Source organism: Mustela nigripes, chromosome 4, assembly GCF_022355385.1.
Source record: "Mustela nigripes isolate SB6536 chromosome 4, MUSNIG.SB6536, whole genome shotgun sequence".
NCBI lineage: Eukaryota > Metazoa > Chordata > Mammalia > Carnivora > Mustelidae > Mustela > Mustela nigripes.
In genome coordinates, this window is record NC_081560.1 from 178,485,548 (window position 1) to 178,499,296 (window position 13,749).

Genomic DNA, 13,749 nt, shown 5'->3' on the forward strand with positions numbered 1-13,749 from the left:
GCCATCATAAGATGCTAACAAAAGATAACACTATGACAGCAAGACCTATCCCTGCTTAGAAATGTAAGCTCCAAAGCATCACAGACGACCCCAATGTTTGATGCTCTGCCTTCATTCATCATGCATTTAATCATTGTTGATTTATTCATTCAACAACTTGGTTTGGTGCGACGTGTTAATAAGACACGTAAGTAACGACCCTGCCAGACAGAGAGAGGCTGAAACCACGGGTGTCTGTGGTCCGTACCATTTCAGGTGGTATAGTTTAGAGTGGCTTCAGTTTAAAACCCCATGAGTGACTTCTGTACCAGTCACTCGACTTAAATTATCCCAGGTGACAACCCAGTAATTCAGGAATGAGGGAGAGAACACTGCCCCACATTGGGAATTGTAAATGAAACATCACTTTCAATAAGGAAAACTATACGGTTTCTAACACTGGGGTTAGTAAGCTTAGAATACTTTTTTTTTTTAAACTTAAGGATGCTGTCGAGGATGACAAGCCGATAATGTCATTTACTTAGAAGGGGAAATCATTTTATTCTGACTGCTCTCCTGACCTTCTAAGTCTTACCAATGGTCCCCAAACAAGATTGAAACAAAATTTTAAGTTTAACCAGAATGTCAGGAAGGCTTACTGTCAGTAACACAGCAGAGCTATCCTGCAATCACCAAAGACAAGACTTCTGAATCCTGTGATGCCTTGTGGCAAGCAAAATGTCCCTTTCAGAAGTACTATGAGAGAACCAGGTCCCAAAGCACTGTAAGAGGCAGGCACGAAAAGTCGACATATACAGATGAAATCGACTAGCTTTCCTCTGTAGTGGTTCTGCAGGGTTCTGGGTAGCAAGGCTAGGGTTAGGTCTTAAACTTGAATTCACTGAAGGTCCATACAAGCTGTGGGAGACCTGCAGGCAGGAGTAAGCCCTCAAAGAGTCTGCAATCAGTTCAGGGGAAGAGATGTGGAAATAACCCGCAAGCACCACAGCAGGGGCTATGGGGCGGGACATCATAAAGCCTGAAGCAAAATGCTACAGCCACACAGAGCACTGGACCCATACTAAGGAGCTAACACTGACCATCAAGAGGAAGCGGAGGCAGGGCCTGGAGCCTACACAGGAGACATGTAATTAGAGCCTCCTGCCCCAGAAAGCGCCGACCAGAGGAAGGCAGCAGAGCAATTCTGGAACGCAAACCCAGAGCGAGTGCAGAGGGGAGTCTTCAAGGTCACGGTCCAGCCATAAGGTAGAGCAGACATACAGAAATGAGGCTAAGCAGCCTACAACAGGGTTTGGACTCTATTCTGATGCAGTGAGAACACAGCAATGTCACAGGACACGGGACAACAATCTGAGGACATCAGTCGGCCAATGGTAGGAAACTAGGGAGACAGGATCGCTGAACCTGGGGGCAGGAAAAGGGGCCGAGAAGTCTGCACCAACTGGGCTGGACCCAGGCAAACCTGCCATGCTTTGTAACTAGCAGGTGCTGAGTTTAACGTGGGTTCTACTGGTCAGCCTGAAGCTCTGGGAGCTCAGCGCTGCTCCCGGCGGCCAATGCCTCGGCTCAAGGGGAAAACCCTCCTCCTCCGACCCCATCATCACGTCATCCTCAACTTCGGCCGCTCTCCAGCCAGTCCAATCCCTGTGAATGCCCCTCCCAGAGCTGTTCCCGGATTTACCCACTTCTGTCTTCACTGCTACCACCTTCGTCTGAGCCACGCGCCTCTGAGTAACCACCTCGGCTCACCCCCTCTCATTCCTCTGCAGTCTGCTCCCGGTCCTCTCGCAGCGAACAGTGTGATTTCTTTAAACAGACCAATCTCACCTTGCCACACCCCTACTTAAACTTCTCCTGGCCTTACAGTTCAAAATCTCGACCACATCCGAAGTCTGGCTCAGACCTCCTTCTCTTGTACCCCACGTTTCAGTAAATACCAGCCTTTGTTCAGTTTCCTAATACGCCAAGCTCCTTCCCCACTTTGATTTGGTTGCCGCCCTATGGGAACTACTTTTATTCTAAATATCCCATCCTGACTTCCCATATCTAAACTACTCAGCTTAAGCGCGGCTTCCTGATACCCACACCCCCCTCCATACTCTTGTAGAAACGTGTGTTCTTCCCCGAGGAAGCCGTGCTTGCTTACTGCTCCCCCACTCAGTGTCACTCTCTGTCTTCTGTCTCCAGCACACAGCACGAGGTCAGTACGTAGCCGGGGCTTGATCAAGTCTCAGTTCACTTGCTGCCAACTCTAAAAAGTCTTTCCCCAAGCCCACACCTGCAATCACTCCCTCTCGTTCCTGTTCCTTCATACCTCCTCCAGTAGCCTCACCCTGGAAAGCGGGCACACCCAGCAGACCACACCTTACAGGTGACCTGCTCCAGACAGGGAGCGGCTTGAAGGCAGGGACCCTTTTCTTATTTCTTATCAGCTGCTAGGTTCCCATTTCTCCCCAGTCCGTTCACAGTCAAAGAACTCAAAAACTATGTGTGTTGTTGAAAACCTGTGCTGAAACCACTGAGAGTAAAACCCAAGTGGGTGAGAATTACTTGTTTCTGGTTGAGCTGCCTTTTCCTTCTTAGCACCACTGCCGCTGGGGTGAGATCGCTTCCGGATCATGGACATGAGGGATCTTTGGGAGAAAGAAAGAGAAAGAAAGGAGATTACTGGGTGCTGGAAAATTCTAGAAATAACATGTACTGATTCAAAATAATCAGTACAAATCCAATTCTTTTCTAGGTGCATAAATGGAGAGCTAGAACTTAGGAGTCTACTTTCCATTTTTAATAAATTATTAAATTTTCAGCACTTTAAGGAAGAGAGAGATGTCTCATCCCTTTCTGCGTGGAACCGAACTCATTACTCTAAGAAGGGAGCCGCTATCATGACCAATACTGTGCAAAATAAAACAGAAAAAAAAGTCAACATGCATACCTACAATTCAGAAAGAGCTATCTATGTAAAACGTTTGAGGGAGAGGGAAGAATCAAAGAATTAGGGGATATTTTCAGTAAATATTTATCTGTGAAACATGCGCATAAAGACTCTGAATCTGAGTGACACAGAGCAGATACCTAAGGGACAAAATACATTTAGACCATGGTCTCTCTGGTCTATATTTATAAAATCCATATAAAAGGCAAATCATGATAAATTTAACATTAAATGACCTCCACGTATGAAAAGACACCATAAAGAATAAAGAGAAAGGCGCCTGGCTGACTCAGTCAGAGGACCATGTGACTCCTGATGTCAGAGTCATGAGTTTGAGTCCTATGCTGGGTGTAGAGATTATTTAACTAGAAAAAACTTCAAAATTTTCTAAAAAAAAAAAAAAAAGAATAAAAGGAAATTCTACAGATCAATAAAGCATATAATGCAACAAGAAAATGGATAAAAGCTTTGAAACACCATAAGAGATGCCCAAATCTCCAAAACCCATACCAAAAAAAAAAAAAAAAAAAAAAAAAAAAAAACTAAACCTCACAAGCCACAAAAAAAAAAAAAAAAAAAAAAAAAAAAAAAAATCACTTGACTTCACTGGCTACTAGGAAAACACGAATGAAACCCACACTGATATACTACTACACACTTATTAAACAGGCAAGAAATTTCTAGTCTGATATTATCATGTGCCGGTAGGTCTGTGGAGTAACAGGAAGACAGTGGATGACTTCAGACTGAAGATGGCGGACGGACCGATGGTGGAAAACTTTGAAAAACGCGTCAGGAATTATGCAGCGGAGCAGAAGACACACTGATCCTTGGAGCCAGGGGTTCCACCTCTGACGGTCTTACAGAAACCAATCCTTGTGCACCAGGATTCATTTACCAGAATCTTCATGTAGAATTTCCAGAACTTCCCTGAAGTTCTGAATAACTCAAAGGTATAAGGGCCATAATGGATAAACACACATAATCCATTTATAAAATGGATTACGTATCCACGAATATGGATGAACTTGAGCTACACAACAGAACACGCGAGAATCTTACAAAGTAACATAAAATAAAAAGAACAAGACCCAAATGAATACAGCAAAATTCCAATATATATTTAGAAAAAAAAACCATATGCATATTTATAGGAGTTTAGAGATATATACGGAAGAAAAATTTTTTCTTGCTACCAGTATTTTTCTGCTTCTTGATTTGGAGGGTGAACACATGATGTTCACTTTGTATTACTTTTAAACTGTGCAGAAGTGTGTGTACGCTCCTACACACGTTATCAGTCTCCCCTCAAAAAAGCTTACAAAAAACCCAAATGAACCAAGAATTCTGGAACTTTATTATAAGTGTTCACTATAAATATTCTCAGTGTGGTAAAGCGGACTTGACAAAGTACAGTCCTGAGGAAGCCACGCTGGGAAGGCGTATCGCTGCCTCCAGAAAAGCGGCACCTGGACGCACACAGCAATACCTGGCGGAGGACGGAACAACTCAGTGTTTCTTAATCACCGTAATTTTTAGATTTTTTAAAATTTCTTACTTCTGCCTTGAGATCTATGATTAATCCCTTCTCTAGCTGCCTTTTCTTAAAATTCCCAAACACACTGAACAATCTCTCACAAAGCACAGGAGAAAGCAAGCACTATGCTCTACCCTGGGAGGTTTCTAGAACTTACCAACAAGCACATTTTATTCCAGAAGTTGGAAGAAATGAAATCATGCAAACTTTGTCCATGTTCCCCATTCTGTCACTGAAGGCAGAACTCTTCAATGTCTACAAGCTAACGTTCAGTGGGGCTTAGAGAGGGTTCTCCTCCGGCGAGGAAAAAGATTAACATTTGGTAGCCTGAGGAACACAGACTACTTTCTAATGTGGATGGGCCTCACACAATCAGTGGAAGGCCTGAATAAAACAAAAGGATGACCCTTCCCCAAATAAAACAGAATTCCTCTGCCTGACTACCTTGAAATTAGGACATCTGCTTTTCCCTGCTTCCAGACTTGAAACACTGCCTATTCCTAGTCTGGAGCCTGCTGACCTGACTGAGACCACACCACAGCCTCTGCTTGGGCTCCAGCTTTTTGACTCACCCTGTAACTTGCCCTTCGAATAAACCTTGAACGGACATGATGTATATACATGTACGTATACATATACAGACACACACCCTTGCTGGTTCCGTTTCTCTGGAGAATGCTGACTAATACACCAATACACCCCCGCCCTTGACCCACATCTGCCCAGGACCTCTCCCGTGTTCACTGCTGCTGGTACAACATGACCACGGTCTGCTTCTTCCTCAAGGCCCTAGACTGCCCTCTCCCCCAGTCTCTGCTTTCATTCTATCCAAGGACTCTGCCAGGGTAAAATAAATGTGGCTCAGGACCAAAGTTAAAAAACCTTGATTAGTGGATTCAAAGTCCACTGAAACTCCATATACGTGCAAATATATTTCTTTGACAAGAAAGTACTCCTTGTCAAAAAAAAAAAAAAAAAAAAAAAGAAAGAAAGAAAAAAAGAAAGAAAAGAAAACCAACAAAGAAAACTCTGAGAAATTACATCTTATACTACTTAAGTTCACCTTAAAATAAAAATCATTCATGTTATTCAATGAAAACTTTCTTCGAAGGGCCCTTATGAAAGAGTTCATGCTTTAGACATACATAATCTGAACCCTGTATTCATTTCTCAGTAAAACTATAAAGTGCTCTGGGAAAATATTCTGTTTAGGTTATACTTTACTTTTAATTCCAAGGGCTTCCAGATTTGTGAGACTAAAAATTAAAGACAAAAGCAACACTAGAATTGCGTTTTTTTTAAATAGTTCTCCCTCCTCATAGACAGAAGTGACCTTTCTTTTTATTTTATTTATTTATTTGACAGAGAGAGGGAAATCACAAGTAGGCAGAGAGAGAGGGGGGAAGTAGGCTCCCTGCTGAGCAGAGAGCCTGATGCAGAGTTTCATCCCAGGACCCTGAGATCATGACCCAAGCTAAAGGCAGAGGTTTAACCCACGGAGCCACCCAGGTGCCCCAGAAATTATCTTTCTTATCAGCTCAAAATTCTACACCTTAGAAGATCAAAGTGATGAATTTCCTATTTTAAATGTCAAATTCAGAATATCTCCAACAGATTTTAGCTACCCAGGACAGAAAGAATTTATAATACCTGAAATTCTTTCAATGGATTCTTGGATTGAGCAGCTGTAAAAATTATTTTGCCTTGACTACTTCAATGGCTCAAAGCAGATTATGTCATACCCTCAGTAAGAAAACCTAATGAGAATCTTTTTAAAAGGCAAAGTCCCATTTTCATCATTGTGTGGGAGGAACATACTACACATTGTATTAACACGGAAAGACTTTGCAAAGGTGCAAAGTAGGAAAAAACCTGGCCTCTGTGTGAAAGGATTAAACAAATCACATGAGTTAATGAAAGGTAAAAGAAAAAATCTAGCAAAATTTTAAATTTCCTTTGTTCAAAAACAAATTATAAGAAGTAGCTAACATCATGATATGAAGAGGGAAGCTGTCACCATGGCAAGCAGGTTGTGTCTTACGTAACTCTGGATGGAGTAAGAAAGAACCACAAGGGAGGCAAAACATGCCCCTAGGTTTCCTGGGGTGGACCGTGCTTACTTCAGGCACTCAATACCACCTAGTCACCTCAGGCTTCAGAAAAAGTGAATTCCTGTCTGTATATGTGATTCCCTGTCTCAAGAATGTAAACGTAATTTCTTCTTCTTCTTACGGAGGGTTCTTCTCTTGGCATTAATAAAGGTTTAAATATGAGGTTAGGGACAAAACATAATTAGCACTCTGAGTTTAATTACTAGTGTGTAACAATTAGTCCTGATAAGTATTTGTTTCCTTTAGTACTTTTATTTTTAAGGTAAATGAACAAACCAGAGCTTTTCAAATTCAAATTGAGGCAAGAAAAGATTAAAAAAAAAATTCTGGGAGAGCTCAAAATTCCTTGGTCTTCCAGTTGAAGGAAATCCTAACATCAGGGCCTGAAATCTTAACACTGAAGTATCAAACTTCTTTCTTTTTTTAAAGATTTTATTTATTTATTTGACAGACACAGATTATAAATAGGCAGAGAGGCAGGCAGAGAGAGAGGAGAAAGCAGGCTCCCCGCTGAGCAGAGACACCCCCACCCCCATGCGGGGCTCAATCCCAGGACCCTGAGATCATGACCCGAGGGGAAGCCAGCGGCTTAACCCACTTAACCCACCCAGGCGCCCCAGTATCAAACTTCCAAACCGCATGTCCAGCTCCTGGATTTGGAACATCCACATGCGATCTGAACGTCTCCTTGGAGCAGAGCAAGGCGGCGGCCCCAGGATTGTTTCTGCCCGGGGTGTCTTAGGGCCCTTTCTCTATACATTAGGAGAAAGGAGTGATTCATCGGCCTTTAGAAAATTTTCTGAGAGGGGCGCCTGGGTGGCTCAGTCAGCTGAGCAGCTGCCTTGGCTCAGGTCACCATCTCAGGTCCTGGGATAGAGCTCCGCAGGGGATGCCCTGCTCAACAGGGAACCTGCTTCTCTCTCTCCTCCTTGCTTGTGCTCTCTCATGATCTCTCTCTCTCAAATAAACAAATAAAATCTTAAAAAAATAAAAATTAAAAAATTTTTTTTAAAAAAAAAATTTTCCGAGAGGAATACCAGCTGGTATGTTTCAGAGTTTTGACGACCCGTCCCTCCACTGATGCAATCTAAGGCAGTTTTTGATTCTGCATTTAAGGAAGGGATCCCACTACCCACTAGCATACACTTCAGGTCCTGTGAGGAGGAATGACAAGACCCACAGAGCAGTCCCCCTACCCATGCCTCCCACAGCCCCCCACCACTCCCCCCAACCCCGGGCCCACACCCCATCGCCCACACTTACTTACCGGATGGGGTTGGGGGGAGGAGGGGGGAGCGGTGGTGGAGGTGGGGGAGGCGGAGGCACCGCATTCTCAGACTGGTTCACACGTTTCTGGAGCTCATCAACTGCATGGAGAACAAGCATTCAGAAAGGAGCTGAAACAAGCCACTTAGCACCTTGTACACACATAAAGGAAAAAAAATGTAACCTCTCTCAAAGTCAAGTTCTTGGTATTAAGGCAAAGTTAGAAATCTCAGTATGAAACTGCAGAAAGTCTTAACCTTTTCGTCATCCAGGCTGCGACCACTAATGTAAGAAGGGGTCTGACACGGGTCACAAGGAAATGTTACTGTATGTGGCTGCATGTACAGCTATGGAAAAGAAAAATAATTCGGGACAACCGCTGGACGGGTGGAAGTAGGGACTGAGCTGGTGGAAGAAGTATTTGTGGACAATGTCATGGATTACTCAGAACACTGAGAAACTGTGAATACTTGACTTTTAAAGGGTATAGACCAGGAATTAATTTTAAAGATGACATTTAGAGCAATGAATTTTAATGACATACTTTCCTCCTCCACCTCATTTCCTTCAAAAATTGCAAATCCTGGAGTTCTTAGTTTTAACCAGATTCAGACTCTCAAATGTCTGTAGCTTCAGAAACATCTCGCTCTTCTGAAGGAGCATTCTGGAAACAGAATTTATCCACCCAGTTCACTCACGTCCCGAATGAAGCAGGTAAACTGGCACCAGCGATGTGAAAGGGTCCGTGCCTGGTGCCGTTCAAGACGCAGGCTCTGAGTTCCAGGAGCTCGATTTCTATGTATTCTGCAGATGTGAATACCTCTCAGAGGGGCTCCAATAGGCTCTAGGTACCGAATACTGTGTGCACTCAGGAATGGCCCCCTCTGTCCCCAGCCATTCCTCTCTCCATGAATGACTAAACCCCCAATGATCTGCCTGTTTATTTCTACTCTCAACACTTAAATAAGCAGTGTGGGCTACGCTCTCTGATGGCCAAGAGTCCTCTCGTCATTCATGTGCATGTGTCTGTCTCTTCAGAGAGAGTTTGAGTTCCTCAAGGACAAAAGGCACAGTTTCTTTTCCTCTAGATTTCTTATAGTACCCTAGGGTATGGCTGGCTACACACACAGCAGATTCTAAATAAAACATACTCAAAACTGAATCTCAGGTTCTCTCTAGTGTCTGTCTCTTCCATTAAAAAAAAAAAAAGGCTTTGGCCACAGGCTGCCTGGATATTCACTAAAAAGAATAGAATACTTCTTAATTTTAGATCGATTTTTTAAAAAGTAAATTGCAATTCATTTTCATTGTGGATTTTTAAGCACTGGATGTCTTTTAAAGGGGAAAAAAAACCCTACTTAGTTCTTCTATACAGATTTCAAAATTCTAGTATAAAATTAACCAAAAATATCTCAAGTGAATACTGAAGCTGTTATAAAAGGGAACAACCTGCCTCCTTAAATCACCTCCCTTCCAACAGAAACTTATTACTTATCCCTGTGTAATAATTCAATTCACACATTCCTGTCAAGCCTTCTGGAACTGAATGAATAAATCCTTTGATTTAAATATCCCCTGGTGTTTTAAAAGTTTTTCCACTTAATATACATATTGTTGCCCATTTTATTGTCAGGTGTGACACTGAAAGTATTAGTTCATAGGTATAATTAGACCACAGATGAGGGTTGTATGAACCCTGAAAGTTTAACTCTTTTGAAAACTGTACCCTAAGGGTGGCCTGGGTGGCTCAGTCGGGTAAGCATCAGACTCTTGATTTTGGCTCAGGTCATGATCTCAGAGTCATGGGACTGAGCCCCACATCGGGCTCTGCACTGGGTATGGAGCCTGCCTGGGGTTCTCTTTCTCCCTCTCCCCCTCCCTCCCAACCCTAGTCGCTAGTATGCTCTCTCTCTTTCTGAAAAAGAAAAGAGGGGAAAAACCCACCCCTAAAATGAACAAAATAAGTATTCCTAACTATCTTATCTGAAGCCCTGAAAAATGCTGAAATGTTGGTCTTCCCAGATCAGCAGTATCTTTATCTCTTCATTCGGTACGGAAAGCTGGCACACATGCTCTGAGTCCACCAAGAAGTCCAAGGGCTTGTGACTCCCTGGAGTCCAGTGGCTATTCAACTGAACTGATCTTGGTGTTTCTCTACAGCATTCAGCGAGTGTTCTGGACTAGCTACGGACCAGGTTTGGTGCTGGGCACGGGGAAGTCACAGACTACTCAGACACAGAAGCCCACTGGCCGCTTTTACCGGAATGCTTTAAATCTCTGGCTTTCTCTTCCGAATTCTGGTATTTTAACTCCAATTCTCTTTTGTCATCTTCCAGAAGCCCCAACTGCTGTTTGAGGCTGCGAATCTCTCTGTGGAGGGCTGTGTTTTCGAGCTGCTCTTCTAAGTCTTTCACCTGTAATTCACAAACAGACTTTTGCAGCTTTTTCTTTCTCAAGGAAAAATAAAGGGGGGAAATCAGTTTCCCTTTACTTTGCATTTCAGAGCAAAAAGATACCAATCCATCTTAAAAGCCATGCAAATTTTGGAGTATAGATGATACTTAAAATACCAGTTATTTAAGCCAACATAAATTTATTGGAGACATAATGTCCCAGATAACTGGGTATTGAAATATGGGTCAAAAAGGTAAAATAATATCTAAGAAATTAATTTAAAACAAATTATTACCTTTGTACCCATTTTTCAAGAGAAAATTCAGGTAACATGGAAAAGAACACTTGCGGGGGAGGAATTTGGTAACAAGTATCAAAAACCTTAAAAAAAAAAAAAAGGAAAGAAAGATGAAAAGACTGCTTGATTTAGCCAAACTACTTTTAGAACTTGATTTAAAGAAATAGCAAGGGAGCAGCTGGGTGGGTCAGTTGGTTAAACATCCAATGACTCTTGATTTCAGCTCAGGTCATGATCTCAAGGTCATGAGATCCGAGCCCTGCATGAAGCCTGCTTAAGATTCTCTCTCTCTCTCTCTCTTCCTCTGTCCCTCCCCCACACCACTCACATGCTTTTTCTTTAAAAAAAAAAAAAAAGGAAATAGTAACAGCAAATAACTGAAAATAAATATCTGTAACAGCGAATAACTGAAAACAACTTAAATATCCACCAAATTATGGATTTAATAAGTCATCCTGTCTTCATGAACTGAAATACCATACAACCACTTAAAATCACATAGTTGGGATGCCTGGATGGTATAGCTGGTTGAGAATTCGACTCGTGGTTTCAGCTCAGTTCGAGATCTCGGGTTGGGAGACTGAGACCTGTGTAGGGCTTCATGCTCAGCGGAGTCTGCTTGAGATTCTTTCTCCCTCTGTCGCCCCCCCACCACCTGTGTTTTCTCTCTCTAGATAAATCTATTTAAAAATTTAAGATAAAATAAAATCACAAAGCTCACCACACACTGACAGGGAACAATATGCTATCAACTAAAAACAAATCAGGCTGTAAACAGGATGTATGATAGGATCCCATTTCAACTACCTTCATAAAATTATCCATTTGTGTAAGGTTTGGATAGGTACCAAAATACGGAATTCTTGGGTAATCTTAATTTCTTCTTTAACTTGTACTGTATTTTAAATATTTGCTTATCAGAAGAAGCATATGTTGCTTTTATCACCAAGGAAACAGCACAGTGTTTAAACAACAGCTGGAGAATCTGCAGGGGAACTTACCAGACTGGTAAGAACTATTTACTGGTAAATAGTAAGAACTAGTAAGAACTATGTACCAGACTGGTAAGAACTTACCAGACTGGTAAGAACTATTTAGGACCACACACATGAAAGATTACATAGAACAACTGCAGAGTACAGCAGAATAGTCTTAGAAATACTGATCGCAGCCATTCATGACTTTTAGCTAATCTCCAGTGTCAGCTCCTCTCTCCTCCTGCCCCAACAAGGTACAGGTCCAACGACTAAGTCCCACACTTCAGTTCAATTCAGTAGGTCCTAGGCCCGTGTTGTTTACTAAGCAGGTTAACTACAACTAAGACTTTTCAGAACTGAAAAATTCTAGCATGAGCTAAATTTTAAAAATATTCCTTTATTTTCTCTTTACTTTAAATGGTAATTCTTGCATACAGAGAGAAAGAAAAATAGAAAAGAAAAGAAAAGAAAAAGAAAAAGAAAAGAGAAGGGACAGGAGGATGAAGGAAGGAAAAGAAAGAGGAAGGAAGGAAGAAGTCAGCTCTCTCCTAGTCTCCTAGTCCTCTCCCTAGTCCTGCTTCCAGGGGCCCCCGCCGTCGGCAGCCACTCCTCTGGAGGTTCTGCGCATGCACCAGCGGTTCTTACTGAGGGGAAAAATCACCTCTGCCTCAGGACCACCTTCATAAAGCTTCAGAAACTTCCAAGGACTAAATGTCAGTATCACTGCTTCAAGAGACTTTGACAGGTGATAATAAACAGCAGCTAACAGCCCTTTCTTCACAAACGAGGGACACTGTAAGGAGTATAAATATTGATGTGATTTCTCTTAAGTGGTTTCTTGGACGTCCAAGCCTTTGTTCCACCTCCTCGCCTCCCCTCCCCTCCCGCCTCCTCCCTGCCCCCGCCGCGATGACTGTCTTTTCTGCCTGGTGCACAAAGGTGGGCTCTGTCAGCTGGAATAGCTCCACTCAAACAAACAAACAAAAATAACCACTTAGGAAGTCTTTAAACACATATATTTGTGCAAGTTTACAAAATCAGAAATTTCCTCTAAGCAAACAATTACTACTAATGTGGACTTTTCGTCCCTCTTTGAATCAAACTCGCGCCTTCCAGTAAGTTCTCGGAGACTAACGTACTCTCCGGGTGTATGCGGGCTCCGAAAACAATCCGCTCCCAGGTGCCCCGACAGTGCATTATGAGCGCTATGCAAGCTCTCTTTTGAGTTCTCCGTCCTTCGCTTTTTCAGACCTTGGACAGCTTAAAGATCATTATGCGTCTACGACGGTGTGCTCTAGATTTTACGTGGGCACTAAATTAAGGCTCATTCAGCAGTTACTTTCTACTAAGAAGTAAAAAGGCAGAAAAGACTTAACTGAGGCCAACCAGGGAGCCAAAAATGACCGGAGTGACCCTCATGTTTGTGGGTATGTTTTAAGACGCCAGAAGAAAATCTGTTACCTTTTTCTGATGCTGAATTCTCTCTTCTTCAAGCTGCTGGATGAGTTTTGCGTTTTCTTCCAAAGCTTTCAGAAGCTGCTGGTCCGGAGCGGAGCTCTGCAGCAGAAGGTGGCTTTGTCTCTTCAGCTTGTTCTGCTCAATGAACATCTGCAAGAGTTCACGACAGAAACGTACAGACCAGTCAGCCTCACGCACGTCCTCCACTGCGAGCGGAGCGACGGGAAAGTACACGGAGTCTTCATTGCGAAGTTAAGGGCTGTGCAGTAGTACAGTTGTGCAGTAGTACAGTAACGACTGCTACGACCTCATCCGTAACTTTCATGCGGTCTTCAAGGATCTTCATTCACCCTTGCCCCAGCGACGTACATGTGCAATAGCTGCGTCCTATGCCTCAGTTTTTAATGTTCTGTTATTGCTCTGAAATGCACTAATACTAACATTACTGGCTGCTACTCATCACATACTTATAGTGGGTACTCTGCTAGATAGTTTCTATGTATTAATTTAACCCTTACATCAATCCTATGAATACTTCTGCTTTGAACAGCTAAAACTGACTAACATCCTGTGATAGATACAGCGATGATTTTATGTGTATCATCTAATCCCTAGAACAACACTGTCAGGTAGATACTATTATTATCCCATGTTTACTAAGAAGGTAAGTGAGGTCCAAAGCGGCTAAGCCACTTTCCCAAGAACACATGAAAGTGGCAAAACCAGGATTTAAACCAAGATCTGTCTGATTTAGAAGCCTGAGCTCTTAACCA

The 13,749-nt window shown here is 42.6% G+C and overlaps 1 protein-coding gene across 3 annotated transcripts in view; it reads right to left on the minus strand.

Annotated features, from left to right (window-relative positions):
- The window catches only part of SHTN1 (shootin 1), a 103,262-nt gene that overhangs the window by 32,856 nt on the left and 56,657 nt on the right, over nucleotides 1-13,749 (minus strand). For all 3 annotated transcript variants that reach the window (XM_059398677.1, XM_059398676.1, XM_059398679.1), the window contains 4 exons: nucleotides 12,980-13,126; nucleotides 10,110-10,263; nucleotides 7,851-7,950; nucleotides 2,551-2,633 (listed from right to left, as the gene is read on the minus strand). In XM_059398677.1, coding sequence (XP_059254660.1) covers nucleotides 2,551-2,633; nucleotides 7,851-7,950; nucleotides 10,110-10,263; nucleotides 12,980-13,126 — 484 coding nt within the window. The remainder of the gene's footprint in view (nucleotides 1-2,550; nucleotides 2,634-7,850; nucleotides 7,951-10,109; nucleotides 10,264-12,979; nucleotides 13,127-13,749) is intronic.